Here is a 27433-nt window from a genome sequence, read left to right on the forward strand (position 1 = left end):
ATGCGGGAAACAACGGATCCACAAACTCAAAACAATAGGGACAACTCCGATACAGAACTATTTAAATATTTGTCTTTCAGTTTTCCTAACACCCCCGGAAAGCCTGCAAAGTGATGAATAATTGGTTGCTTATCACTATTACTAACCCACACCCAGTCACTAGGTTTCGGTTTCGCATGCGGGGCTTTAGGAATGATTTCACAGTCACTCGTATCAGATGAACTGTCACTTTCACTTAAAATCTCTTCTTCAATGTTATAATAATCGCCATCCCTGTCCTCTAAATCTAAAACACTTTCAATTAACTCAGCAATAGCACTGCTGTTGCTTGCCTATACTACGCCCGGGGCCATGGCTAGGAGAATGACTGACAACTGATGAAATGTTTGTGCCTTCAGAGGCTACAATTAGGCAATAAATAATGGTGCAAGTTCTTAGAACGAGAGCTGTAAACAAGCCACATTCCTGTTCTATTCACAGAAGTTCGCAAAACAGAAACCCTTGCAGGGGTGATCGAAATAGGAGCAAGTACATATGACTCGGCGTGGCGTGTGAATGCCTCGTCACTTGAGTTTAAGGCCTGGCCAATGCTCCCGTGAATGTCACGTCAAATGAGTCTAGAGGGTTAACTGGAAGCTAGATACTTAAAAATGCTCGTTGCAAAACATTGTAGATTTAGTCAAGATCTGAAAATAATTTCCCGGACAGGTTTTGTGTATCTGCAATTGCTTGGAAATGGGAACATGCATCATTTTCAAAAATATTTTTTTTGAAAAGTACACCAATGAAATAGTATGTAAACGTATTACATTGTGGTATGTTGCCTTGTTTTCTACCATTAAAAAAATATTTAATAGTGCCTTTCCGCAAGGCGAGTGAAACGGCCTCTGACGTAAGCGGCGCGCTGTGACGTCACGATCCAGTACCGCATGGAGCTCAACCAGCCGTTATGCATCAGCCGTTGCTAAAAGCCGATTGTTTATTATTCATGATCGCGAATAACTTCAAAATGACAGAAAGAAGGTTCAAAACAGCACTATCAGACAATCTATCATGTGTAGACGTCGTCATTCTTGAAAAATAGTGACTTTTGTGGCCGCAGAATTTCGCGGATAAAAAACAAGTTTGTAAGTGGCATCTTTTATATACGTGCAATGTACTGTAACCCATAGTATTAGGATAACAACTGAACCTGGATAGATATCACATCACTTTCAACATTTCCTTCTAGACTGATTCCCCTATTAAAGAATAACATTACATTTTCGGGCTTTCAGCATTAGTAAAGTAAGAAATCGGATTTCAGCACTAACATAAACATATAGGTAGCATTGTAGTACTAGTCCGCTTCTGTGGTGTAGTGGTTAATGTGTGCCACTCCCGGAGGCCCGGTTTCGATTCCCGGCTCTGCCATGAAAGTTGAAAACAAATAGTACGAGGGCTGGAACGGGGTCTACTCAGCCTCGGGAGGTCAACTGAGTAGAAGGGTTTCAAATCCCACCTCAGCCATCCTCGAAGTGGTTTTTCGTATTTTCCTACTTCTCCTCCAGGCACCTAAGGCCACGGCCGTTTCCTTCCCTCTTCCTTGTCTATCCCTTCCGATCCTCCCATCCTCCAACAAGGCCCCTGTTGAGCATAACAGGTGAGGCCTCCTGGGCGAGGTAATGGCCCTCCTCACCAGTTTCATCACCATACTCAAAGTCTCACGTTCCAGGACACTGCCCTTGAAGTGGTAGAGGTGAAATCCCTCGCTGAGTCCGAGAGAAAACCACCCTGAAGGATAAACTGATTAAGAAAGAAAGAAAGAAAGAAGGAAAGAAAGAAAGATCATAGTACTATAGGGTTATAATCTATCATTCCCCAAAAAATATATATTTATGGTTGGGACAACTGGCCTACCCACTACCGGGGCCCATGAAAGAGAATTAAATATCTTTGTGGAGGGAAAAAGTTAAACATGATAAAGGTAAATATGACTTCATCTAGTTTTCACAAGTCGGGCTGAGTGGTTCAGACTGTTGAGGTGCTGGCCTTCTGACCCCAAGTTGGCAGGTTCGATCCTGGTTCAGTCCGGTGGTAGTTGAAGGTGCTCAAATACGTCAGCCTCGTGTCGGTAGATTTACTGGCACGTAAAAATAACTCCTGCAGGACTAAATTCCTGCACATCGGCGTCTCCGAAAATCGTAGAAGTAGTTAGCGGGGCGTGAAGCCAGTAACATTAATTACATTTGGCTTTTAACAAGCTGAGCATATCAGGAAAGAAAAGTGTCCTGGTGACATTTTAGTCGCTCAATACAGGAATGTCTTTGGGTGCTGTGACTTTAATTTTTTTCTGTTTGCTTTACGTCACACCGTCACATAATGGCGATGATGGGACAGGAAAGGCCTAGGAATGGGAACAAAGCGGCCGTGGCCTTAGGTACAGCCTCAGCATTTGTCTGGTGTGAAAATGGGGAAACCACGGAAAACCATCTTCAGGGCTGCCGGCAGTGGGGTTCAAAACCCACTATCTCCCGGATGCGAGCTCGCAGCTGCGCGCTCCTAACCGCACGGCCAACTCGCGCGGTATTTTTACCCTTTGTTTTTACCAATTAAGCTCTTCAATAAAGACATACATAACTGTCCCATGCCAAGATATATTGGTAGAATTAGAGCTGTCAAAATGGTTCATAACCCCTTTGATTTATTATCTTGACATGGATCACCCAAAACATAGGTTAGGTTTGGAGAATACTTTAATAATCAGCATTATTTAATGCACCATTTATTACTTTCATATTCCAAGATGTAATTGAAGCATTTAAATAAAGCATCATACATTAAAATTTAAAGTTTTACCACTAGAACAGCTGACATGGAAAAGTTATTTGAAAATTCAAACAAATTCATCTTACGTTAAAATCTTCAAAAAAATAAACTGTAGACTTTTCCAATATATCACCAGCATTTCTCCAGCTCGCCAAAATCCATTTCTCCCTAGTTTTAGCGTCTTTGGAACGTTTATAAACAATTTGTTTGGGATGGTATGCGATGTGCTATTGCACATCGGAACTCTACACCATTTATAAGTTTTCTGCCTCACTGTCTGCGCAGGATTCATTTTAAGTCTAAAATATACCACTCAGATTATTATCCAATGTATAGGCCTCGAATTTAACCATACTAGACACTAACGTAAAGTAGAAATACGCGAAGTGTATCCTGCTTCTCACAGCACACTACGTGTTATTTCGTCTGCCAATTCAGTCAACCTGTACGATGACGTCAGGCCAATGAGATCGCGTACTTGCGTGACATGACATTTTCGTAGATTTTTATCATGTTTGGAGTTATTATTTGTACATTCTGATCACATTTTTGAATTCTGCATGTAATTTTGTATCAGATTAGCATATTTTTAATTAAAACCCCGGATCATGCATGTTCCCTAATGCCAGAATTTTGAAGGATCAGATCATACGTTTTCTGCAGACTTGCTATACATTTTCTTTCACAGCATACATCTGATTTGAGTTACCTTCATAGTATACATTCTTGTGTTCTATGGACGACTTGATGGCTGCGACACCTAATGCCTGTGATTTGGCAAAATTCTGGGCAGACACTATTTGATGTATATGTCATTAAGTACCATTATATTATGTAAAGTGTATGCTTATAAATAAATAAATAAATAAAATAAATAAAATAAATAAATAAAATAAATAAATAAATAAATAAATAAATAAATAAATAAATAAATAAATAAATAAATAAAAATAAATAAAATAAATAAATAAATAAAATAAATAAATAAAAATAAATAAATAAATAAATTAATTAATTAAATAACCTTGTGTTTAAGTTACAAATGCATCTGGACCAACACCAAAATTCACTGTAATATTTCCAACAGTTTCAGAGTCACAGCAGAACAAACTCGTACATAAACATTGCTCCTACTAACTATTTTATTATACATTATTTTTATGAACGATACAGTCTTTTAAAAGGGGTTTTAACATGTCAGGTAGATTACAATTGCAATAAACCCTATATTTCCTCTATTTTGACTGAACTTCCCTTCCATTACCTGTCTAAAATCAACATTCACAAAAAAATGCTCCGTATGTTTATTTACTTGCAATTAGAAATGCTCTTTTGAACATAAACATATCTTCCACCAATTTTTAAAATCATCACAAGCATTATGGGAGGATTACCTTTTAACTTCTCCAGTTGTCCTTCCAGCAGGCGCACACGGTCTCTCAGAGACTTGTTCTCCAGCACCAGCTTCTGTTGCTCCTCCTGAGCCTCAGTCTTGAAGTCATTGGCAACTCTCACAGTCATCAGAAGGTCACTCTGGAACTTCTCCCACTCATCGTTCTGATAATTATACACAAGAAATGTACAATAATAAACGTTCCTTTACTAATATTTAGCAAGATATGAAATGAATACATTATGCAAGTAAAGGGAAATATATGGACGTCCTGAAGAAATTAGAATTTATTTAGCACAGAAACTAAGTATTGACAACAACTTAAATGAAAACGTGGGTGAAGAAAATCTGCTGTTTATGTTGGCAAATCAATATATAAAAAGAAAAAAAAGGATAGATAGCATTAACCCTAGTCACTAGCCCCTTCCCTTCTGTAACAGCCTTCAAAGTCAGACATTCATTCCCTACCCTTATCCGCTAGTGGCTTTCAGTTGCTTCAGGCTTCTTTCAACATCTGCTGTGGGTTTGTGTCTGCTTGGAGAGCGAGAAGGCATTCACTGCCCTGCTACATTATGCAAGTTTGGTTACATTATTCCACATAACGGTATTCAGCATCAGGTTTCGAATTCATTATTCTAATAAGATTTTCTTATTTTAGAATAAAAAGAACATCTACCAGGTACTCATTTCAAGGGCATAGTGGGATTGTTTGATCCTCTCTGTTTACATCTGGACAAGAACCTTCATACATAAAGCTATGTATTATGGGACAACTTATTCTAAAAATGTCTCTGTAACGGATAAGATCCCTTTAGTAGGAATTTTTAACAGTAAGCAAGACCATATAGATGTTAATCGTTTTAATTTTTGACTTTATCCAAGAGATCAATGGTGGTTTTTAATATGAACATTTGAAGAACTTCCTCATCATCAAGAACAAACGTAACAGCTATTAAGATAATTTACACAAGCATTATAAAGGAAACTTGAGAGAGAGAGAGAGCATGATAGTGTGAAAAATTTAAGTTTTTAACTATGTGTTTTTAGTGTAAGTTAGGATGGTTCTAATTCAAGTGTAATTTTTTAAATGGAACACGAAGAAATGCATGGTATTTTTTCTGCCCTCAAGACTCTGATCATTAGTTCTAAGTACCAATTTGATTCTACTGTATTCAGTGCATGCTTGTTAAGTTTTAGGAATCTTAGATGTTTTTGACTATTCTGGGCTGTCTATTTATGTCCATTCTAATCTAAGTTATTAACAAGCAGTTGAAGATGTCTCTCATGAGACGAAACATGTAATGCCAATTTTTTTTATTATGTAATTTAATTGCAAAGTGTGATTAGAATTATTATACTGAAAAGGTGGAAATCCTCAAGTCTTTTATTTGAGTCAGTGGTATGTTCCGAGATGTCAGTGGAAGGATGGCACAGAATGAAATTAGTAGACGAATAAATTTGAGCGGTGATTTTAAAGTAGGAAAGACCCTGTGAACATAAAGTTAGAATTCAAGAGTACAAACTGGGGCAAATATTTGTTTATAGAACAGGAATTAGGGATTGGAATAATTTACGAATGGAGATGTTCAATAAATTTCCAAATTCTGTGCAATTATTTAAGAAAAGACTAGGTAAACAACAGACAGGGAATCTGACACTTGACGAAGTGCCCAAAATGCAGATCAGAGGTGATTTGATTTTGAAATACAGTAGTAAGGTAGAGGTGTGAAATCTTAATGTTCTAGTAGCCCTGATCTTAAATCTCTGGACTTCATCAAACTATGGTCAAAGCTCGAGGAAATGGTCTGCAAGAAAAGACATCCTACACTTGAAAGTGTGTCCCCTGGTGGCAGTAGCAGCAGATTTCATGACTAATAACATCCATTCAGCAATAGATGACTGGCCAAAGAGACTTCAACACTGAGCGCATGCTAACGGTGGACACTTTAAAGATTGATTAGTGCAAGCTGTGAGTAATGAATGTGTCTAACATATTAAAAAGAAATTGAAAAATCTGAAACCATATTTCACTTATTCAAAAATTAGTTTGTGACAGTATGTATGGCTAGACTAGGTAAAGCCCCCATGGGTTGCAATTCAAAACATGACTGTACCTCTTCCTTACGCAGCTGGCGCTCTCTTTCCAGAGATTTCTCTTGTTCACTGAATTTCCTCTCCAGCTCTGCTAGACGACGTTGTGTCTCCGACAACACAGCTTTCAGCTGACGCTTGTCTTCCAGGTGGTACTGACACTGTACCTGAAACTCTGCTGCCGACTCCTGTATCACCTGAAGGTCTGTCGCCAGTTGCTGCTTCTCCTGACGCAGAGAATCACGTTGATACTCCAGGTCACTCAGAGCACACTTGGAGTTGTTACGAATAACCTGAAATAACAGTACTCGTGAAAGTGATTCAAATTCAGTCAAGTCTCTCATAATGCAAGGGAGGGAGTAATTTGTAAAAATTACAAGGTCTACCACAAACTCTTATGTTGGTTTATATATTGTGTTGGTGTTTGCTTGTTCAGACATTTCACATTTACTCTGAGAAAACCTCCAGAAAATAGGGGGTCTGATTAAGCTAGGGCATTTGTCATACTATGAATGAGTCAAACAACAATATCTTCAATAAAACAAAATAGTGGATTCATACTTTCACACAGCAGGGCTGGAACTGGGTTACACGAAAAACAACTCAGTTAACGGACATTTAGTTAAGCCTAAGATTTTACGGTATCTATGGATTCACTCATTAATGAATCATTTCATATGTCTGAACAATATCTAAATAAATCAGTACAATTTAATACCAATCAGCATTTATTTCATGGAAGAATATTAGTTAACTGAAATGAGGTTGAGAGACCTTTTGTTACATGTTAATAATAATAATAATAATAATAATAATAATAATAATAATAATAATAATAATAATAATAATAATAATAATGTTATTTGTTTTACGTCCCACCAACTACTTTTTAAGGTCTTCGGAGACGCCTGTTACATGTTAAATACGGAGTGACTGAAAAGTCGCACACAAACTAAATGTTGCTGTAACTTGTAATACCAGTTATTATAATTATCTCTTATACCACTAGATAGTACTGTAGGAGTATGAACGAATAGAAACACCATCTGCTGTGTCTTGGTCATGCAACATCTGCAGTATAGCTTTGTCTATTGAGCAACAGACATGCCGTTTTCCCAAAAGCTATGAGTATTCATTGTTTAAACGTTATTTTGCCAGTTGCTTTTATGAATGAGAATGCTGTTGCAGCAAGACTGTGCCAATGTCGCACATCTAATGAAACCCTGGAGCTCTTGCCGTTTTTTCTTAGAGCATCTCATTTCAAAATTATAGTGGCCCCAATGTTTGCCCGATATGTCTCTCCCAGATTTTCTCCTTTGGGCATACCTTACGGGAAAATTATATAAAAGCAAGCCATATACACTGGAGCAACTAAAGAACATTATGAAGATGATAACTAGCATTTTTGTACAGGTGCTCCACAAAGTGGCTTCGAACATTGTTTTGTATTTGTATAACTGTGATGTGTGTCACTTTTTGATCACTCTGTATAACATCAAACCACTAACAAAGCTATAAAAATGCAGCACGAGTCTATCACAGAGATATTCAGGGGATTTTTATTTATATATAGTCCAACTATAGCAGTAACTATATTATGATGAAAGAATTTTGTAAATATCTCAAAGTTTTGAAGTTATAAATAAAAAAGCAAGATGATGTGTTTTAGCAGTCAGTGAAACAGTGTATTGGTGTAAGTCCAGGAAAACTTTATTGCTCATTTTTGTCAACTACATTTTTTTAACCAGTTTTCTTTGTACATTAACTTCTAAACTACCATATTAGTATAACTTAACGTGTTTTTTTTTTTCTTCCCCCCCTCTTGCATTGTTAGGTATAATGTCTACAAAACTGACCCGAATCATGTGCCAAGGGCTGATTGCTGTTAGGACAAAAATGATCTTCATACAAAATTAATTTAACAAAATATCACAAAATAAAAATGACAAATTTTAGAAATTTATTTCTGGAAGTGATCAGTTTTGTGTCATAACTTTAAACAGCACAAATATAAATTTTAAAAATCCAAATATTAATAAAAATGCCCAACTACAAAGGAAACTGTATGTATGGACATATAATTATTTATTCAGAATAGTAACTGTGCGCAATTCCTTTTCTTCAACATATGTCCCTCCTCGTGGCAGGGTCTGCTGCATACATTCCTTCGTCTCCATTTATTTCTGTCCTGGGCCAAGTCAGGGTAGAGTTTCATGCTCTTCAGATCTTAGTGAAGGCTATCGGCCTACCACTGTTTAGGTTGTCCCTTTTGTTTCCAACAAACTTCTAATATGTAACAGGTCTTCACAACAGTACTGGGCCCGTCCTTAATACAATCCAAACCATTGTAGATGGCTATTGCACATTTTATCTTGAATCAGTGCAATGCCAAATCTTTCTCTGATGGCTTCATACCAGGTTGGATGACAGTGCAATAGATTTTTGATTTGAGATTATCTTTCGTCCTCCAGTTCAAGCCGGTCACTAACATTTTCATCCACACTGCAGTTATCCTTGCATTGACCTCTCCTTGACAAGAGAGCTATCGTCAGCAACTGTGGAGCCAAGATACTTTAATCTTGTCGCGCACGACAGGTCCTCACTGTCTATCCGATTGGTTCTGATTGCCTGTGGATGTCATATATTTAGTCTCTTGTTGAGGTGCCAGCTGATCACTCTATTCTTAGCTTTGGCAATGCAGATCAACCTGGGTCTCAGATGTCAATGATATCATCAGCATAGAGAAACATTCACAGTAAAGGGTGGTGTAGGTATGCTGTTAAAGTGTCCATCACTAAATGAACAGGAACGGCGACAGTGCTGAACCTTGATGAATACCAACAGTGACGTGAAAGTCAATTGGATGCTCCTGCAGTGACCTAAACGTAGGTCCTTAGGTAAAGCATCTGAACCCAGTTGACTAGATATTCTGGTATACCCTACTGTCTCAGTGCTAGCCATATGAGGTTATGCAGTATGCAACTGAAGGCATTCTCAAGATCTAGGAAAATGAGACATAACAGCTTGTTCTCTCCAATATGTTTTTCAACCAAGAATTGTACAGCATAGACTGCACCGGCTGTGCCACAATTCCTCACAAATCCAGTTTGGTTTCTGGAAAGCTTGACAATATTGTGAACTCCTGTACCAAGAACATCCTCAACAAGGTATTCTGATGCACCATGCTCTTGCAGTGTTAACAATATGAGGTCGTGCAGTATGCGACAGAAGGCCTTCTCAAGGTCCAGGAAAATGAGACTGAGCGACTTGTTCTCCCCACAATGTTTTCCAACCAAGAGTCATACAGCATGAATTGCATTGGATGTACCTCAATTCTTCACAAATCCATCTTGATTTCTAGAAAGCTGGACAATATTGTGAATCCTTGTATCAAAAACATGCTCTAACACCTCCATTGCATGGTTCAAAAGGTAGGTCGAGTAGTAATCAATACATTAAGCAGGGCTCCCCTTCTTTCTGAAGATTGGAACGGTTATGCTCCATTGCCAATCTGTCTGTGTTCGTCTCTCTCTGACGATCTAGTTGAAGAGTCGTGCTAACTATTCTTCTGCATTCCACTGCTGAGAGTACTAATTAATATTATAATTAATTAGTGATTTAAATAATGCCTATGTCAGTTCTAAAATATGTAGGTATAAGATTCTATTGTGGTAAACATGCAATATTTTTTCATCTAGAAACTTTCATTGCTGTATATGTAGAAGGGGCTGAGATAAAAACAATTTTAAATGACCAATTTTTGAACGGTGCAACATACACCAATTCCCCTGTACTCTACTCCTCTTTTCTAGAAGTGTGATTTTCTGACCTCCAATAAAATATATTTTTGCAAATTATGCCTTAACGAACATCCTTCTCACTCCTAACAATACAGACCAAAACATGCAAAGACAATATTGCATAAAATTTACCATTTGTGTCAAAATTTGAACCAGAGATTGCCAAACGAAGCAGCAAAATTAAGATGAGAGTTTTGTTTGACAGTTATATTGAGACTATAAGTCACTGGAAGTATAATTGAAGACATGGATGGAAGAAGGGCTTAAGTCAGGTTGTGGCGTTATTCGGTAAATTGCATGTATACGTTCCTTGGAGGCTGTTCTAGATTCTACCTAAATGGCTTCTCGGTAGTGTCAATAGATGGCGTGTGATGTGCTATAATGAGTTGCGCCGTTCTTCCAAATATCGCTCGTGCCCGACTTAAAATACACTCCAATGCTGACTTACGACGAGCCAGCAATCATAACTCATCAGAAGCGAAACGGCTGACGCAGGAGTAATGTCAGGAGGAGAAACATCTGATATTTCAGCAGATGACAGTGAATATACACCAAGTGAAACCTCAGATGATTCGGATACTAAATCCTTACTATCCGAATGTTCTGCCGTTCTCAGCTCAGTGGCATTTGCGACACCACAAACAAAAGGACTTAAGTTTTCTATTCCAAAGTATGTCATATTATGTCACTCTCCCGAAGGAACTGTATGAGGAAGCCAGACTTATAATATTACGTTTCATGACGAGTTTCAGTTATTGAAGGATATAAGGTCTGTAGATACTTTGGGTAGATTCACAGTCCCTCATGTAGGTATTGAACTAGGGAAATTAAAAGATGTTAAGGATTTAATAAGCTTTCTATGCGCAGGTGCACGTGCATGGTTTGAAAATATTTTCCGAGGAGCTGAATCTGTGGGAGTAGGAAATTCTCGATATAGTGACTCCCCTAATAATATGTTGTGACCTGTCAAATGTTCTAATCTGTAAAACTTGTCTGCATGCTTCCAACAATGTAAATAACATTAATTTTAACAAAAATTTCTAGAAAATGGAATAAGGGCGTAACTCCAAAATACAAAATTGACAACAAACCGCAAAATTTATAAATATTTTTGATGTACATATTATGAAATAATCAAGAATGCAGTTAAGTATAATATTCCAAAATTCCGTATTTCTGAGAAAAGTGTTTGATGTTGTAATTCTTTAAACTCATTTATCTCAAAAGAGTGTTTTTTGAGTTACGCCCTTCTTCCATCCATGTCTTCAATTTTAAGCAGAACTCAAACCACAAGACAGACTCTCCCATTGTAGCAATGTCCCTAAGCTATCAAGCACAATCAAGCAAAACTTCTCAGTTCTAGAGTGTCTAATCAGCTTCAAAAGTAAGTGAGAAAATGGACTGAATTTTATTTTCTAATGCAATTTAAGTTTAGTGGCCAGTTGTCAAATACTGAATGAGCACATCCTGAAATGCTTATCACTCCAAGTGAATCTTACCTTGCACTCCTCTTGCAGCTGCTGAAGTTGTTCACGAAGCCTGGTACACTCGCACTGACTGCGAGAAAGCTGTTCCTGGAGAGAGGCCACCTGAGATTCGAGTGCATCTTTCTCACGACGAGCAGTATCCAACATTTCATCCAGCTCACTTTTGTCAGCCATTTCCCGTGCTTGTTCAAGCTCCTCGATCTAATCAAAACAATGATTACAATAATTTGAAATCAGATTATCATACATTACCTTCCTGACAGTAATAAAAAGTGAATTTAATAAGAAGAAGAAGAGTGATGAAGGAAATACAAAAATAAAATGTAATCTCAACCCTCCCAATACACAAGTAGAATTACATTTTATAGGTCAGGCACCTACAAGCTACCACCAAACGACGTCATGCAAATGGTTTAACATTGGAACATTGTGTCGGAAGGAGGAGGGTGGAACGATAGAACAAAGTGGAGAGGAATCATATTTGCTCCCACCCGGTGTCAACTAGAAATGGGAAAATGAGGATGATGAAAAATGATGATGATGATGATGATGAGGTCACTTGCTGCTATTTGCTAACTAGTGATGGTGATCGTTAATTTAAGAGAAAGTACTAGTTAACCACCCCCCTCTAAACACTGGCCAGAAGAGAAAAAAGAGGTCTTACTTTTTGAAGAATGAAGGTATCTGAAAAGGATAGGAAGGACCATGAAATGCATGACAATAAAAGACTCCTTAGACCTCGCACCACTACTACATCGGAAAAGAACAAGAGTTTACCATGGGAGGTTGTATACGAAAGATGAAAATTAGGAACCTGGTACAAATTAGTAGAAGCAGTTAATGGGCCCCTGGTCACAAACTCACACTATCTCGTCCCCATCCCCCCCAAGCTCAGAGTTCCTGGGAAGTCACCTCTTTGAGCCGCCTCTTACCACAGAAAAGATACCATGATATATTCTATGCCCCCAAATAATTCAAATCTGTGCGAGGTCTGTGGAAACCCAGTGTTCAGAGCAAGGGTAAACACTGCCTTGTACCTGGGAACACAATGTCAAGAATCAGAAGAACATACGCAGGAAATTGAAGCACTCAACCCCAAAACTCTTTGAATAAATACAAATTATGATCAAAATTGCTTGTAATAAACTTCACAATCTTTCCTGAGTAGGTACATACCCTGGACCGTGCATTATCGAGAAGCTTGGACAACCGACTGATCTCAATGCTACGGGAAGAGCTCTCTTCTCTCGCCTTGTCCAGTTCCTCCTCCACCTGCTTGCGTTCCGCATGTGTAGCGTCCACTGTCGACTCCAGAAGTCTCACTCTATCAGTCAGTCGAACAACCTCCTGCTCGCTCGAATCCAGACCTTGGCGCAGGTCCGATACCTGAGTAGTCAGCTCCTCTTGCTTCAGGAGAAGGCCGTCACGCTTCTCCTGGGCACTCTAAAATACGACGACATAATCTCAGTAAACAGAAGCTGCTCAATAGTCTTAGCCAGTCAAACCCAGAACCCTTCATAACCACATACATATCATCCTGATCTCCACAAAATCAATCATATTTTAAAACAAGCATTCAACCTTCTCTAATCCTTACCAGGCTGGAAAGCTTTAGAATTTTAAATGGAACTATGATTTTAAGAAATTTGATATTTGGATTCTCTTCAATAAACAAAGCAACTTTTAATGAAAGCGTGCTTTTTCTAAAATTAATTTTTGAGCAGTTTTACAGTGTTTAATTTATGTTAGTACACTTCATGAACTTCAGGGTAAAACTACTAAACTAAAGGGCATTAGTATTCCCATTTCAAAGCCATCTAAATTTTCAAGATAAATAGTTGGCCATGTTGATTATTTACTGTGGCTCTTCTACATTTAGAAAAATGGCAGTTTTTTTATGAAAAGATAAATACAATTTTAGTACTAGGTGAATGCAGGAGAAATTGCCGAATTGCATCAGCAGTGTTAAATGAAATATCACATATGAAATTCAAAAGATTAGAGGCATGACTACATAAGTATGGAAGTTTAAAGAACAAGAATCACTTAAAGGTGAAATCAAGACTGAATGGCAAAAATGCTATAAATATATTAGCACTGTAGAAGAAAATCCACAGATATGTCAGGCTTCGTTTTTTTTTTTGTTTTGTTTTTTGTACTTTGGTGCTTATTATTTTAAATTGCCAAAATAGGTATGAATAATTGGGAAATTGCTGTATATTTACATACTGCTGACTGAATACTTCTGTGTTCTGTAAGTCCTCACATACACTCTCCTTGTTCATTAATGAACTCGGAAATGTGCAAAATACCACTGAAAATAAGGCCATGCCAATGAAAAGTATTTTAAAATCCGTACTCACCTTAAGCAAGTCCACAAGCTTCTGCTCACGTTCGGTATTGATGTTAGCCTCGCCTTCACTGCCATCACGGAGTAACAGTTCCTGGAGGGCATCCACCCTCGTGCAAGAGTCTTCAAGCCTTTCCGTCTGTCGACATAGAGACTCCAGCAACATGCGCTTGTCTTCGGCAAGTCGTTCGTTTTCTGCCTGCAGCTCTGTTAGCTGCGCCTGCAGATCGGTCAGTTCCTGCAGAGTAGCCTGCAGTTCTTCGTTTGTACTGCACAGACATAATACCATAAATTGTTGGTTTTTTTCTTTTCTTTACGTCGCACCTACACAGATACATCTTATGGCGACAATGGGACAGGAAAGGGCTAGGAGTTGGAAGGAAGCGACTGTGGCCTTAATTAAGATACAGCCCCAGCATTTGACTAGTGTGAAAATGGGAAACCAGGGAAAACGATCTTCAGGGCTGCCGACAGTGGGGTTCGAACCCACTATCTCCCGAATACTGGATACTGGCCGCATTTAAGTGACTGCAGTTATCGAGCTCGGTACCGAAAATGGTAAGTATCATGTCCACAAAATACAGAATAAAACACAAGGAAGTTATTTCGAAAATATCTTCCTATTTACAATAAACACTGTTCTCTGAAGATAGCAAGCTAATGTTCTTAATTTAATGTGACAAATTAACGGAACAGTACTCGCAATATCCCACTAATAAATCCAACCCCTTCTTTTTGGGATTTCCATTTCATTGTGTTAAACATCCAAAGACCTCTTTGGTCTATTGGTCAGAAAAAAAAAGATAAGCAGCTGTTAAGAAGCCTCCGGGTTCAAGCCATGTTAAAATGTCGAACCCCTTGACTTATACCGACATAATTTGTACAGTTATTCAAAAATAAAAATAATGAGAGCATGGTACTGTGCACTTCTCTCAGAAACAAATGAAGCTATAGATAGAATGTTTGTTGTGGGTATTCACAGGGTTTGTATCTACATGGGACGTGGAATATATTTTGACAATAATTAAAATTAACCCTTAGCACTTGAATAAGTTTGACTGTATAAGTAACTCTACTTGTATTTATTTTTCTGGTCAAGTATGGGTGTAGTGCTATCTATTCTTATAGCTAAAAGTGAACGAGAACTGAAATTATACGATTACATAAATTTGGAAATGAATTTGTAGGTTTACTTTCACCCTCTGTATAGCATGTCTCATAGCAAATATCTCAATGAAAGTCTAGTTTCATTGCAAAGATGCTGAAGGAGAAATGGATCTCTCTTTGCCTTCCTTTGTTCTGTATATTACTGCACTTAGCACAGTCCTTTGTCATATTCCAAGTGTGTGCCTAGAGTGTGTCTCACTGTTCAGTGGCCTCTCTTTTTGACTTAAGGAAAAAAAAACACCTTCCTCAGACCATGAACTTGTACTTTATAGACGTGATACTTGCAAAGAGTTGCTAAAAGCTTAAATGATGCCGTTAAAGCACGCTGTTCTTGAAATAAACAAATGTTGGAACTTATCCGACATACAAGTGCTAAGGGCCTAGTAATGTAACACCCCAGTAGTTTTCACATTATTTCTTGAAAATGGGAATAATAACCCCCTTCTTCCAATCCTCAGGGTCTTTGTCTGTTCTAACACAAAGCCTATGCATTCCTTCTTCCTCTACTACTATCACCATTTCTGCAATCATTTCGTCCATCCCGGAAGCTTTGCCACCTTTCATGCTTTACACAGCATCGTTTACTTTTTTCCATATCAAATACATCCCTATCAAAATACTACTCCTAAATATTTTGTTAATAGGTCAGTATCCCATCCTTTCCATTTAATGGATGGATTTGCTGATAAGATGCATGTGTGCTTCGCTTCAGATATACAGCCAACTCTTCACAAATTACCACTTGCACTTTCTCTGCCCTTATTCCAACTTACAAACCAGTAATTAAATTATCTCTCCCCCTCCCCACCCAGAACAATATCCCATCAAAGCATCATGTTCCAGTACTTACCTATAGTGAGTCTCCTCCATTTGGAGGATGCGGTCTTGCAAGCAGGCCACAGATACTTCGCTGATACTGCTGTTAGACTGCTTGTCCCAGTCCGGGGTTGGACAACAGGTCTCACTTTCACCCTGGCAGACTTGTTCCTGCAAACCAGGCACAGTGAACCCATTTCAGAAAAACAAAGATCATTCAATAATCTGGTAATAGATCCCGTACTACCAGTGAGAAAAATTACCAGTGCAGCCCAATCATTTGTAGTGGCATGTTTACAATACTTGAAATTAGCAGCTGGTAAATCAAGAATTTGAAAATTTAGTAAATCAGCCATCGAGAACTTACTGTAGCCATCATGGAGGCTGGGGCTGAATGGTGAGCTCCTAACAACAGCTGCTCCTTTTCCGAGTCTGAAAGTGGCGAGTGGGTTACGTCATGGAGGCGAGCACGTAGGGAGCCATTTTCTGCCACCAGCTGCTCCTGGAAGACAATAGAAACCATAATTACAGATAAAACCGCATTATACGGTAAATAAAATTAAATGTATTGTAAAATGACACATGCTTAGGTTTAAAAAAGATTATCTTCAGGTAAGATGTTTAAGCAATTATTGTTTGTTTTTAACATGGCATTGTTGTGTGAATCCAATTCTTTTCCACTAAGAATATAATATCTTAATGTGAAATGTTGAGTGAACAAGAACAAGCCCAGCAGTCCACACATTACCACAAGGAATTCTCAGATCCACAAGTGACAAGATCAAAGTTTTAAATTAATATGGTGTCAATGTCTTCACAGCTACAATTGAATTTACCAACCACCAACAGAAACCCCTATACTCCTTCATTGTACTTAGGAGAAATATATAATTAATATGACCCTTCCTTCTCCACTGCTAAAGAATAACAAATTTGCCAGCTTTGAGCAAGTGTACAACAACTCACTTTACCTTACTCAAAAGTAAACTTAACCCTTTTTATAAGGTACTTTTCCTTAGAGAATAATTTCCACAGAAGTGCGAAAAAAATACAAAATTTAAAAATTAATTCATATCCCAAAAGGGAACTTAATTTGATATAAAAGCCAAAGGCAGGCACTTATACAAAAGGAGGAACATATCCTTCCTAATACATACAGGCACCTCTTTTTTTAAATTCAGCTCAAAACACAAAACTATTTATTTTTAAGCAAAATCGTGAAATAATTGACAAAATTATGTGGAATCACTTTGATTGAAGAGGCATAAGGAAAGGTGATTTAGAAAATAATGAAGTCTCATCTAATAAAACAAATTCCCATCGTACGAGAGCTTTCAGCGTCAGAATATCTTGAATCACACCCAGTGTTTAGAGATGTAAAACCAAACACAGTGTTTTGGGATCTAGTTTGTAGTTCATGTAGTGCAGATACAGATATTGATGCGATTGTCATTCTTCTTTCCCTGAAATCAGCATACGGGCATTTTGTGGAAGCTGCAGTGAAGATCGCAGTCAGTAATGTTGATATAATGAGAGGCCATTTTCAACGTATTGTAACGTAATGTCCGACAGCAAAATTGCTCTCACTCCCAGTAATATGGAATTCAACAGCAACAAAATTAAAACATTACGAAACAGTCACTCAACCAGAAATAAAATACGCAAGCGAAACCATCTTCAAAACAACTAACACTGCACAAATAGACAAAATACTCAAGATAGAGAGAAGAATCATTAGAACGTGCATCAAAAAATCATACAAAAAACATGGACACTGGAGAGTAGCTTCTAATGAAACAGTCTACAAGGAAATAGAACCAGTAATGAGCACAATCAGGAAGAAATGCATTTCATTTTTTGGACATCTAATCAGGACACTGGAGAACAGGATCATCAGGATAATATTAGAAAAATTATGGAATAGTAAGTGCAACATTAAGTTGATTACAAAAATCAAGGAAGATATAAACTACAAATTACAGTGGAAGACCTAAGAAACAAAACCGACAAATTCAAGAAACTCACAGACACAAACCAGACTGCAAATTAGAATCAACAAACAGACAATAGGAAGGGTGATTTCCGATGAAGAAAGAAGGATAAGATCAGAGAGAATGAAGAAGTACTGGACTGACAAGAAACTGAAAAATTCTTTGTATACAGTTGGCTAGAGTGGTCCAATGAAGGCCATAAAATGTAATAATAATAATAATAATAATAATAATAATAATAATAATAATAATAATAATAATATGGAATTCATGATATTGCTCTCTTTTCCAGACTCGCCTGTAAATTCTGAACATAGGCTATGCCCCACTTGTTAAAGTAGCAAGACGAAATTTTTTTTACCAAATACTCTTGCTTTGATATATATAATATGCGTTTTCAGCAAAAGTGTAACTCTCATCTTTCTCGTACATTTGTAAAAATATGATGTTTTACTGCAAATATGCTATCCAGTACCTTTTGGTTTACCTTTTACTCCTGAAAAGTGGAAATTAAAATTCAGCTAAATTATTGACAAAATAAAAATAGTAAAAAATACATCAAAGTAACTTTTTTAAATGGAAAAAAATCAGGCAAAATGTTTCACCACAAACAGGTGCCACTACTATTACACTAACACTACACTCCCCTACAAAGGAAGCTTGCGGTGGTGTTTCAACAGCGCACTAGCCGCCAGTGTTTTTGAATGGTGTGGCAATCTCACTGGGGCGAAGGGCTGGTGATTTCACGACCAAATACGTTATGTGAATCTTAAGGCGTCAAGTCTATATGGTCCGACACTACGGGCAGCCGGTTCAAGTCCCACTGGTCGGAAAAAAAGGAAAGAAAAAACACTAGAATGTTGGCCAACAGGCTACAAGAGCAGGTGGTATACAATTTCTAATCACTAGACTGCCAGCTAAAAGCCTGAATTATTCCAAACCTCTCCGCAGCCATATTCTAAATAATTGTTTTTATTATAACAATATCTGATGAAAATATTTCCAACATTCCATGAGGCAAATATAACCTTGTCCCAAAGAACTTCTCAGAATAATTCCAGAAAGAAGGACGATTAAAAAAACTACATAATAGAAATAAGACCTGCCATACATACTCTTTTAATCTCTCTATATAAAAATGGATGTGCGTGTACAGTATGTTCCAACATAGCTCTTGAAACGCATGGAGCAATTTTAATCAAACTTTGTACACACGTCTTACTATCTGGGAGAGAGAGGAAAAAAAACAAATAAATAAATAACAGTGGGGATAAGACACCCCAAGGCGTTGGGGTCAGGAGGAGGTGACATGTGAAATGACTGAGATTAGTGTCAAATCCATAGTTTTCTGGATTGTTGAATAGTGACACTTCAGATGCCATTAAAGTCCAACGGTTAAAAAAAATTGTCCTAAATGACTCGAGATGTGTATGTGTTCCAGCATAGATCCCAACCAAACTTGGCACACAAATGACTTACCATCTGGAGAAAAAAAAAAAAAAAATTACTGTGGGGGTAAGACACCTCTAGCATCCCAATAGGTGGGGATGACAAGTAAAAATAATTTTTAAGAAAGACTAATATCAGAATTGAATCTATAGTTTTGGGGTTGCTGAGATTAATTGTGACACTGGATGCTGCTTACATCCAATATCAGCCGCCAATGGCATTGGAGGTGAGTAAGGGTGAAAAAGAAAATGGGAGTGTTGAACCCACAGTTTTCGGAGTCTCTAGAGCCAACTGGTGGCAGTCTCACTAACAGTTGGAATTGTGTACATCATATCTACAGCACAACGTGTAAAAACATACAGGCGGGCAACGCCGGTTACTACAGCTAGTACAATAATAAAAAGGACAATGATTTAAAAGCACCCACTCTATGATATAACTAATGCATGGGAGTCTTCAATGTTATTTCCAGAGAGTTCAATGAACACAATACACACATTTTTTTCAAACGGAATCCCATTAGCACATGTCAGTCTGGCTTATCTTCCAACCCATACCTCTGATGTAACTCTTCACTTCATCTGACAGGCAATTAATCTCCAGCCAGCTTATCTTTCATCTGCCAATACCAGCCACATTCCACAGGACTCTTAGGTAATAAAGTGCTACAAATACATGTATAGTATAACTAGTTAGGGAATCAGAAGATTCTTTGGCAGTTCAAGTGAATGGTTTATTACTGAACTCGTTTATTTTACATCTCAAGTCCTTCGTTATACTGAATTCGAGAAGATACCTTCATACTTCATACTTCAAGACAGACAGGATAAACACAATGACAGGTCCAGGTTAGTGTACGTAAAGGAGGAGACAAGAACAAACATGAAAACATTAAAAAGGATAATCTCTACATTATCTTACACTGCTGTCTTAAAATGAATACATTCTCTCCTCATTAAGCTCAGTCCCTCTGAGTTTGTTTCTACAATATAACATCAAAAATAAGATTGTATGCAGATGACAATTGTTTATAGGGAAATAAACAACATTGAGGATTGTTCAGAATTACAAAGGGACCTTGAAAGTATCCAATAATGGGTTGAAGAAAATAATATGAAGGTTAATGGAGGCAAATCAACTGTTACAACTTTTACAAACAGGAGCTTTAAAACTGAATTTGAATATACTTTGGATGAGGTAGTTATCCCAAAAGATGGCAAGTGCAAATACTTAGGTGTGAGATTTGGATGCAACAAAGAATTAAAAGAAAAAAGTTACTTGAGTATGGTTCGTCCATTATTGGAATATGCAAACAGTGTTTGGGATCCTCACCAAGAATACCTAATAAAAGAAATAGATAGTGTGCAGAGGAAAGCAGCAAGATTTGTAACAGGGGATTTCAGGAGAAAGAGTAGTGTATCAGAAATGTTAAAGGAACTTGGGTGGGAAACTTTAAGTAAGAGAAGGGAGAAAACTAGACTTATAGGATTTTATAGAGCCTGTACAAGAGAAGAAGCATGGGGAGATATCCGTGAGAGGCTTCAGTTGGAAAATAATTATATCGGCAGGACTGACCACAAATATAAAATTAGAAGGAATTTTAGCAGAAGCGATTGGGGTAAATTTTCATTCATTGGGAAGGGTGTGAAGGAGTGGAACAGTTTACCAGGGGTAGTGTTTGATCCTTTTCCAAAATCTGTACAGATATTCAAGAAGAGAATAAACAGCAACAGAGAAAATAAATGAAGTGTTAGAGGGCATTCGACCAGTACAGGTTACTGTAAATAAAAAAAATGTGTGTTAATAAATTAATTCCATCCCCTGGTCTAAGGAGTTTGGACAGCCAAAGTAGGGGACTGCCTGTAGGGGTGAAGTACAGTGGGGACTTCCGAGGGCCCTGGGACCGCTACGGTAGCTGTGAAGGCCCTTCAGGAACTCTGAAAATTGGTGGCAAAAGGGGCTCTGGTTAAGGCGCAGCAGGTCATTATGCTACTTAGGTTCCAGAACGGGTAAAAAAAAAAAAAAAAAAAAAAAGTAAATAAGTAAATAAATGCAATGTAAATATTAATCTTATACCAGTTGTATAGTATCATTTGAAGTAATTCCACATACTGTATATCAGTTGACTATATTTGTAAGTAGTACAGGAGATATAAGTAGAATTTTGTAAACAATATAAATTTATTAAGGATGAGCTGTGTGTTTAATACAAAACATTGTTAGCGTAAATTGTATAATATTGTATTATAGGAAAATTTTCTTCTCTTGTTAATTTAATATTTAGTGCTTGACAATAATGTATTTTAGTGTACCATTTGCCATCGAGGTAGACACCTCATTCGCAAATAAAGAGACTTTGATTTGATTTGATTTGATTTGATTTGACTTCCCAGCTTCATTAGGGAAACGGGCATCAACACTCCTTGAGGGGCCATCTTCACAGATCACTTCATGATATGGGAACTGTACATGTAAGAAAGAGGAAAAGAAAAATTAAGAGAAAAAGGAAAGAGATATAAGGCAAAGATAAATGTAGGTAGTAAAAGATTAAGAACATCAGAGAATCATATGAGATGAAAGGGATCCCAATGGATCTATGTAAATAACGGTAAGTAATAACAATTGAAGGGTGGGAGGTTTTCACAAAACTTGACGTCTACAAAAATATAAATTTTCAGGAGATATGTTTTAATTAACTCACAAATGAAATAATTTTTCCAGCTAAGTTAATATCAGTTTAAAGAGAAGGATATAAATGAAATAGATAAAGAATACTTTACATATTTTTATAATTAAAGACCATCTCTTAATTAACGCTGAAAATAACTTTTCCGAAGTCAACACCTACGCACTTCTATTATTAGTTTCTAAATTTCTTAATCAAGATTTTCAAGAAAAACCTACTATCCTTAGACATTTTCATAAAAATACATAGACGCTGCCTTATCCTCATCACTCTTCAACAATCCCGACACACGTCTTCATAAAATGTTAACACTTCTTGTGAAACATTGCATGGCTTAAGAACTTCAATACTGGACCCTGCGTATGTTGTTTTCACAGATACCTGTGTCCCTTGTTATATTGCAACGCATGGACGTCAAGTCATTTTGAATGGAAGCTTCTTCAAAATTTTCTGAGATTTAGATTTAAACTCAAATATCTACATCACATCACATTTCATAAAAATCGGTCCAGCAAGGGATTGCTGGTTACTTGCATGAAAAAACGCCTTGCGTTTTAAATATATAACTTAGATATCAAGATTCAGTAAGTGCAGTGTAGATGTTAACTTTTGTAAAAACCTATTGCCAGTAGATGTTAAGTTTTGTGAAACCTGTTGCCAGTAGATGTTAAGTTTTGTGAAACCTCCCTTCAACTATCAAATCAAGTCGTATATACAGGAACACATTATGGGATGAAAACGACAATTCAGCATGGGAAAAGGAAGCAACAAAAAGGGGAGGAAAAGAAACATGAAAACATGAAAGGACAAGGACAGTCTCCAGATCTTCAGAAATTGCAGTCTTCAAACAGATGGACTAGCTCTTCCCACACTGATCTGTCAATGCGAGTTTTTTATATTTCTCTCTCTCTATGAATGACCTGATTTGACAACTGACTACTGAGTTGAGTTTGCTGCGCAGCTTGGGTCCCGAAGCTATGAGCTTGCATTCATGAGATGGTGGGTTCGAACCACACCATTGGCAACCCTGAAGATACTTTTCAATCGTTTCCCCATTTTCATACCGGGCAAATACTGCAGCTCTACATTAAGGCCATGACTGCTTACTTCCCAACTCTACTTCTTTCCCATGCTTGCATCACCAAAAATCTTCCATGTGTTACTGTGATGTTAAACCAAAATGAATGATGAATAAATTAATTAATTACATAAAATAAATTAAGTAAATAAATAAAATTAAATAAAACACTTGTCTATCCTTTTCATTATTTGAGTAGAGTTGTTGGTTACAGGATTTTCTCCCAACCTCAAGTTTGCATAATCAAATACTGCACTAATTTGATTCCACAAGATTTCTTAAATATGAAATACCTATTTTAAAAGATTTACTTAGGAAATTAAATGGCCTAAACTGACTCAGAACAACAGCAGCAAATACATTTTTATTCTCACTCTCTATGCTACACTGTTTAACATCTACAGGAAATTACAGGAGATTTAAAGAGGGAAATATTGGAATGTGTACTGCAGGAAAAAGAATAGCATGCCTAAGATATGCCAACGATATGGTGTTACAAGCCAAGAATGAGCAGACATTGAATAAAATGCTAGAAGATCCGAATGAAGCATGTGTCAGAAACATGGAATATGCATTAATAGTAAGAAAAACTCTGGTAATAGGTACAACAAGGAACATTAAAAAATATGATTGGTGGGGAGAAAATAGAACAAATCACAATGCTCAAATATCTAGGAACACTGATAAAAGAGAGCATGATATGCAGCCAAGATGTGAAGGCTAGAACTACAAGTGTCAAGGAAACATTTAATAGAAAGAAGAGGCCAAACTAAACCTCATGATGCTACAGTCTAGGTCTCTGCCTACCTAGCCAATTAATAATAATAATAATAATAATAATAATAATAATAATAATAATAATAATAATAATAATAATATTATTTGTTTTTACATCCCACTAACTACTTGTATGGTTTTCGAAGACACAGAGGTGTCACTAACTACTTTTATGGTTTTCGGAGACACCGAGGTGCCAGAATTTAGTCCCACAGGAGTTTTTACATGCCAGTAAATCTACCTACAACATGAGGCTGACGTATTTGAGCACCTTCAAATACCACCAGACTGAGCCAGGATCGAACCTGTCAAGTTGAGGTTAGAAGGTCGGCGCCTCAACCGTTTGAACCACTTAGCCCGGTACAGAGCCAATTACGAGGTGTCACAGGGTCGGTGCAACAAAGTGTTTTCACGTAGGCCGAGTGAAACTCGAACTAGCCCTCAGATTGAGATAAAAATCTGACCTGGCCAGGTACCAAATCTAGGGCCTCTGGGTAAGGGTCAGGTTTGCTACCCCTATGATATGGGGCTTGCTTGAAAGAAGAGGCTGATATGAGGAAATTCAGAAAGAGGTTTGAGGAGAGTAGCTCTAAATGAGGCAGAGATTTGGACATAAAGGAAGGAAGATGAAGCCTTTGAGATGCGAGTGTGGTGGAGGATAGAAAGAAAAGGGAAAGAAGAAAAAAAGGCTGGACTGAAAAAGTGACGAAGAACAGCTAAGAAAAGCTTACAAAAGATGAAAATGTTTGCAGATGACAAAAAATAGAAAGAGAAACTGGTTAGATCACTGGTGGAGAAGAGACAAACAATATAAAAGAGGAAGGAAGATGCGTGCTACTCAAGAGATTAGTGAAGAACAGAGATATGTGGATGGCCAGTACTACGTGATACGTCTCCAGCATCAGCCAAAGGAAAGAACAAGACTGAATAATTTATGCCTCTACAGTGACAGCAGCCCTTTCTTTGCTCTGTGCCTGTCTGATGAGTTCTCCTACAGCAAAAAACAAGCCTTGCATGCACTGCAGTGCCTCAACACACAGGACATTAAGTATTCAGACAGAACATAGGCAGGCAGACGCCAATGAGCCCATCCCTTCAGCCTTATTTGAAAGCCATGAGCTCATTATTTTGCACAGACCATGCTGCATGCATGCATCATCACTCAGTCACACTTGCTAACTAGTAATTAAAAGTCTTAAAAGCTTCAGCAAGGTCACACAAACAACACAAGTTCTTGAACCAACATACATATTAAACAGCCATGGAGCAACCTTGTACTGGATCACAGAAAGGTTGTGAAGACTCAAACTGCCTTATGTCCTAAATTTTCGAGGTTAATGTTTAGTTTTATGATATTTTTAAGTGCTTTGTAACAGAGCATTGGGCTTATTGCCTACAATGACCATGTAAAAAGATAGAACAGTATGAACCATAATTATCTTGTGATGATTTACGTTTAAACTTGCACAACATAAGAAATAACAATAAATATAACAAATGTATGGCCTCCACTACTGAACTGCAGACCTTCTGAAGTAAGCAGTCAACCAATTTTTGACATTCAGAATACCGAGTTCAGTACCTGCAATGAAACTGAAATAATAAATAAGGTAGTTCAACCTATTCAATACAAATAAATATGAAATGTAGTATTACATTCCTATTTAATTAAAAGCGGAAGCGGTACCGGTTTCGACCCTAATCTGGTCACCATCAGCCGAATTAAATACAATAAACAATGCATAGGTAAATAAGAAATTAAAGAATGAGTCTTTCACAAAAACAGTTGAAGAGGCAATTTCATTGTGATACATTTCAATACGGAACATTATGAAATTTTTATCTTCAGTACCTGCAGTCACTTGAGTGCAGCCAGTATCCAGTATTCGGGGGATAGTGGGTTCGAACCCCACTGTCGGCAGTCCCGAAGATGATTTCCCGTGGTTTCCCATTTTCACACCAGGAAAATGCTGGGGCTGTAACACAAAGCCACGACCGCTTCCTTCCCACTCCTAGCCCTTTCCTGTCCCAATGTCGCCGTAAGACCTATCTGTGTCTGTGCGACGTAAAGCCAGTTGGGAAAGGAAAACAAAAAAAAGACATTCGGAATGTGCTGCTGTCTAGCAATTAAAGCAGAATTCTATTGGACAGTACCTACTGCCAAGTTAATTTAATTTTAACATGTTAAATCGAGTGCACTCCCAGAGATCTTAACATGCCAACACTATCATGAGAGTACTACGATTTCCGACTGCCCTTCAAAAATCTATCTTGTGATTATTTGTCAGACATACTGCCACAAATTCGAGGAGTAGGCTATAAATTTTAAAAGATGCCAAGACATTAGAATTTTGTCTAACAGGAGCTCTTTACTGTGCGGAAAGTTAATGCGTGGACTTGTTGCATTTAAATACCTTCAAATGCCACCGACCTCATCTAGGATTGATCCAAGTATTTCAGAAACAGAAGGACTCGACCAATAATAATAATAATTGTACCGGTTGGTACACTTATATGCCGCACATTTGAATTTTCCGCCTTAAAGTACTCCTCTACAGCTAAAACTCTAAACTTTAAAACTGAATTAATTCAACCGTTTATCAGAAGATGTCACTGTGTTAATTTCAAATTGTTTTTGTTTACTAATTATCAAGAAGTGTGGACATTCTCTCACAGATGTCTATCATGCACCCTGGTGCGAAGTGACGGAACTTTTCTTGAAGATATTTTATACTCATAAGTTTTCCTATAACTAAATTTCGTTCTTTCATTTGTGGGTTGGCAATATAAATCTTTTCTTTCCGCCAGTTTTGAAGTTAGCCAATCAATAATTTCTGTCATTAATTTCCAGCCCATTGTGTCCTTCTTCCCCAATTTTTTATGTGTAAATTTTAGTTAGCCAATAAACGCAAGTGGGTGTCTCTTAATTATTCATGAAAAGTCTTGAATCTTCCCCGAGAGTATAAAAACTGCTGATTTTCTTGTCTCTCGGCCACTCGTACAACATCTAGCTTAGTGTATGGAAGCATAGCAGGAGGCGGGAAGCGCCTCTTTCATCCGCCAGCAGCTCTTCTACAAGGTAATGGCCTTTTAACATCTTCAATTCTTGCTAGCTCAGCAGTTTAGCCCTCGGGGAAGGTCCGAAACCCTTTTAATGTAACCTACCTTTCTAAAAATGTAACTTGGTGCCGGCTTATGTAAAGGTTTCTTATTACTTTAACTGTAAATCGGGGATAGAGAGTGCTTTACCCTCTCGAGCTCCCCTTCATTTTGAGTTGAGGTGACTACGTTTACATAACCGATTTTCTACTCTTAATGTATTAAAATTTTCTTATACGAGTCACTCCCTAGTTTGGGAATAGCCCCTGTGTCATCGGCCTAGTGCCCCTTAGGTTTTATAAGGTTTCTTGTAGGAGCGCAAGCAACGCCTCCATTCATATTGGTATTTTGGGCCATTTAATTAACCTATTATTTTTCCTTTAAGGCCCTGTAGGCTGGGTACGAGATACCCCCGTTTAGTTCTTGTAAGTTGCGCCTCGA

At 37.6% G+C, this 27433-nt stretch overlaps 1 protein-coding gene across 4 annotated transcripts in view; it reads right to left on the bottom strand.

Annotated features, from left to right (window-relative positions):
* Nucleotides 1–27433, bottom strand: part of LOC136886040 (cytospin-A) — a 471506-nt gene that overhangs the window by 57852 nt on the left and 386221 nt on the right. For all 4 annotated transcript variants that reach the window (XM_067158760.2, XM_067158757.2, XM_067158759.2 and 1 more), the window contains exons 6-12: nucleotides 16280–16414; nucleotides 15947–16083; nucleotides 13943–14198; nucleotides 12756–13022; nucleotides 11592–11780; nucleotides 6316–6585; nucleotides 4203–4365 (exon numbers count right to left, since the gene is read on the bottom strand). In XM_067158760.2, the coding sequence (XP_067014861.2) occupies nucleotides 4203–4365; nucleotides 6316–6585; nucleotides 11592–11780; nucleotides 12756–13022; nucleotides 13943–14198; nucleotides 15947–16083; nucleotides 16280–16414 (1417 nt within the window). The remainder of the gene's footprint in view (nucleotides 1–4202; nucleotides 4366–6315; nucleotides 6586–11591; nucleotides 11781–12755; nucleotides 13023–13942; nucleotides 14199–15946; nucleotides 16084–16279; nucleotides 16415–27433) is intronic.

The sequence above is a fragment of the Anabrus simplex genome, chromosome X (assembly GCF_040414725.1).
Source record: "Anabrus simplex isolate iqAnaSimp1 chromosome X, ASM4041472v1, whole genome shotgun sequence".
Taxonomy (NCBI): Eukaryota; Metazoa; Arthropoda; class Insecta; order Orthoptera; family Tettigoniidae; genus Anabrus; species Anabrus simplex.